Source organism: Adiantum capillus-veneris, chromosome 16, assembly GCF_014529385.1.
Source record: "Adiantum capillus-veneris isolate H3 chromosome 16, ASM1452938v2, whole genome shotgun sequence".
Classification (NCBI taxonomy): Eukaryota; Viridiplantae; Streptophyta; class Polypodiopsida; order Polypodiales; family Pteridaceae; genus Adiantum; species Adiantum capillus-veneris.
This window is the reverse complement of record NC_140946.1, coordinates 68,816,829-68,819,876: the sequence shown is the minus strand read 5'-3', so window position 1 is coordinate 68,819,876 and position 3,048 is coordinate 68,816,829. Positions and strand designations below refer to the sequence as shown.

Sequence of the window (3,048 nt, the reverse complement as noted above, 5' to 3'; positions counted from 1 at the left end):
ATCTATCTTTTTGGCCTTACAAAACCTCCCTATTGTACACTCATGTGATACCATCCGGTAACCCTTAGTTAATACCCTTTGGGAAATGCACAAAATTGCAGAGCTCTGCCAAAGAATACACTGGCAGGGCTCTCTCTCTCTCTCTCTCTCTCTCTCTCTCTCTCTCTCTCTCTCTCTCTCTCTCTCTGTTGGCAGCCCAATGTCCACAAAAAGAATGATGCAACTCCATGGGAGCTGACTACTGAAAATATATAAAACCTGGATCTCCCACACATACAGGAAGCAAGAGCACATTAATTAGCCCAAAGAAAAGATTCCTACCAAAATGACTACAAGTAATAAATGCAAAACCTTGTGTTCTTACAAGTCACCAGCCCATGATGACATTCTGATGCTGTCGGTCCATCCATATGTAAGAGAAGCCCAAGCAGAAGTTCACCAGCGGGCACAAAAATGCCTCACCTGATGATGCCAGGAAAGGCATGTATGAAGAAGAAGAAAGCCCTCTGCATACACATGCTGTGAAAGAGGCCCAAAACTTGGCATGTACATGGTTGCCTATAATGAGCTGGATATTGCAAGGACGAGATGATATCCACCGACTGCAGGGGCCTTAAACATGGGAATGCTATTCTCTGCACATATTTGCCTGCCAGTGGAGCATAATCTATCCCTTGTTGTCAGCTCAACCTGGTTGAAACCACATAAGCATCACTGCATGGTCATCAAGACTGCACTCCACACATCACTAAATACCTCTTCAATGAGCTCGTGATGCTCGGGAGAGTTAAGGGAGAGATAGCAATAGAGGAGCTCCTCCACATCCATGGATCCCTCCAAATCCTTTTCCATGATCATCTCATACATTGACTGTTTGAAATCCTTGTACGGGTCATCAGAGATCTTCACAAAAGCTAGGCTGTCTCCTACCACGCCTTGCAAATCCGGAGGCAAAACAGCCGAAATGCTAGACCCCCTTTGCCTCCTCCTCCTCTGCGTGGTATACTTGCTAGGAAAATCTCCACCTATGCTGATCTGAGTACTACTGGTTGTTCCCTCCAAGCTTCCTACTAAAGAGTGAGCAGTCTTGTTATCTTTCTGCCAAGAGGCCTTCGACATTACTGCTGCGCTAAAATCATCAAAATCACATGGTCTCTGCTTATCTCCATTCAATTCTGATATAGACGTAGCTTTAGCCTTCAGTTCTCTCCTCCCACAGAGTACGCATGGTATCCTCAAATCAGCCGTCTGCTGCTCACAGGCATAATTATCAAGTAAAGCACAGCCCTCAACCCCTTCTAATCTTAATCGTGTATCATTATCCTTTCTAGCTTTGCTTGAGATGGGGCTGCCCTTATTTGCATCACTTGGAAAAGTCCTATCATCTCCTCCATCACCACCAACACCAATGGGGCTAAAACAATATTGCCTTCGCCCCTGCAGCTCATACAATATCGAACCTTGTTGATTGGTTGCGGCAGTCGCAACAAGCGAACCTGATTCCCACATTTTCTTTGGAATTATCTGCATATACTCGGAGCTTTTGTTTTGATGGCCTTCCTCACAAGTACTGCATTTGCTGCTGACACTTGAGTCTCCGGAACTGGTCTCGCTCCCAAAAGTCGAGCTAGTTTCCGACATGAGGGAAAACTCTTCTGTGTCAGTGTCAGATACATTATGAACTTTCTGTGTACATGCTTGGCTCTCTTCATCATCAGGCTGCAATTTTGACATGCCATCGACCCTAAAATTTGGAAAGGATTGAACATCATTGTCCTGAGAGGATGCATTCTTGACATCAACCTCTACTGGTGATGTGCCTCTAGATTGGCATCTCTCCAGCTGTATTGTGTAGTCATGTATTGAGAGAGCACCTGTGGTTTCTTTGCAGAGAACATTAGGCGGCGGTGAGTCACGAGCATTTGGCCTGCTTTTGTAAAGATCGGACTCAATGCCACTAAAAGAAGTCCTCACATTATCTTCACTTCTGTATGCATCAATGATTTCGCCCTCAAATTGGGTGTTCCTTGCCTTGCTACTTGCCCTGCGCAAACTAAGAGATTTGGCGAGACTAACGGGAGCAACCTGCCGTTTTTTGCAAGCTGTCTGTGGTGATTCGTGTGGTTTATCCTGTTGCTTTGAATGCTTCAATTCACTTTTGACATCTCTGAGCTTTGTGAACCAGGAAGGCGGCATCATGTGTTCTGAGCTACTCAAGAACCTAGCTGCAAATTTGAACATGAACATTTCATAACCTTGGTGGTAGCCATGGATTTATCTGTTAAAAGCTACCCTTGGAGCAAGAAGCATCAGTTTTATACCGTTGGATCTGTTCTTAACAAAAGCTTGGCCTCAATACCTTTGATGAACACATTTTTTAAAGGATCTGCAGATGAATGCATTAGCTCTGCCACTCGTGGAAGCGAACGGCTCTATATCATTGAACAACACATACTTGGTGATGGCAGCGCGCTAGCCTCACACAGGCCCTACCACGTGAGATGAAACACAAAATCGCCATCCCTTATGCATGCCGACAATTCGCCAGCAGGCCAACTTGAAGCACAGAGAGAGGGTACGAAGTTAGCATATCTCTCTCTCTCTCTCTCTCTCTCTCTCTCTCTCTCTCTCTCTCTCTCTCTCTCTCTCTCTCTCTGTGGATAGTTTCCTACGATGTTAACATCCTCTTCTTCTTCTTCTTCTCTCTCTCTCTCAGTGCAAAATCTCACGCAGACTCGGCAATGGCGTCCTAGAAGGCGCCATTGTGACCATCCAGGTTTCAGATAATGCGTAGTTGTGACCCTTTTAAGATAGGGCTTAGAGGGAATCTATGGCCTAAAATTATTTGTTTTTTGGGCTTTTTGGGGGGGGGGGGGGGGGGGGGGCGGCGAGACGGCTTTAATCCCAGTCATCGGATCATCCAGTGAACTAGGGTGAACTAGGGATGGGTAAACTAGGGTGTGATCATCTGTCATGTCAATAGAGGTAGCCACACGCGGTAGCGTGGTGGTAGGGCATTCGTGTGGCAACTTTTCAACCCACATCCTC

At 45.9% G+C, this 3,048-nt stretch overlaps 1 protein-coding gene across 1 annotated transcript; it reads right to left on the bottom strand.

The window, feature by feature from the left end:
- Positions 1–274: 274 nt before the first annotated feature.
- On the bottom strand, positions 275–2,787 carry LOC147439227 (uncharacterized). Its single transcript, XM_086485094.1, has one exon. The coding sequence runs from the start codon at positions 2,245–2,247 to the stop codon at positions 712–714; it is 1,536 nt and encodes a 511-aa protein (XP_086341220.1). The 5' UTR covers positions 2,248–2,787; the 3' UTR covers positions 275–711.
- Positions 2,788–3,048: the final 261 nt, after the last annotated feature.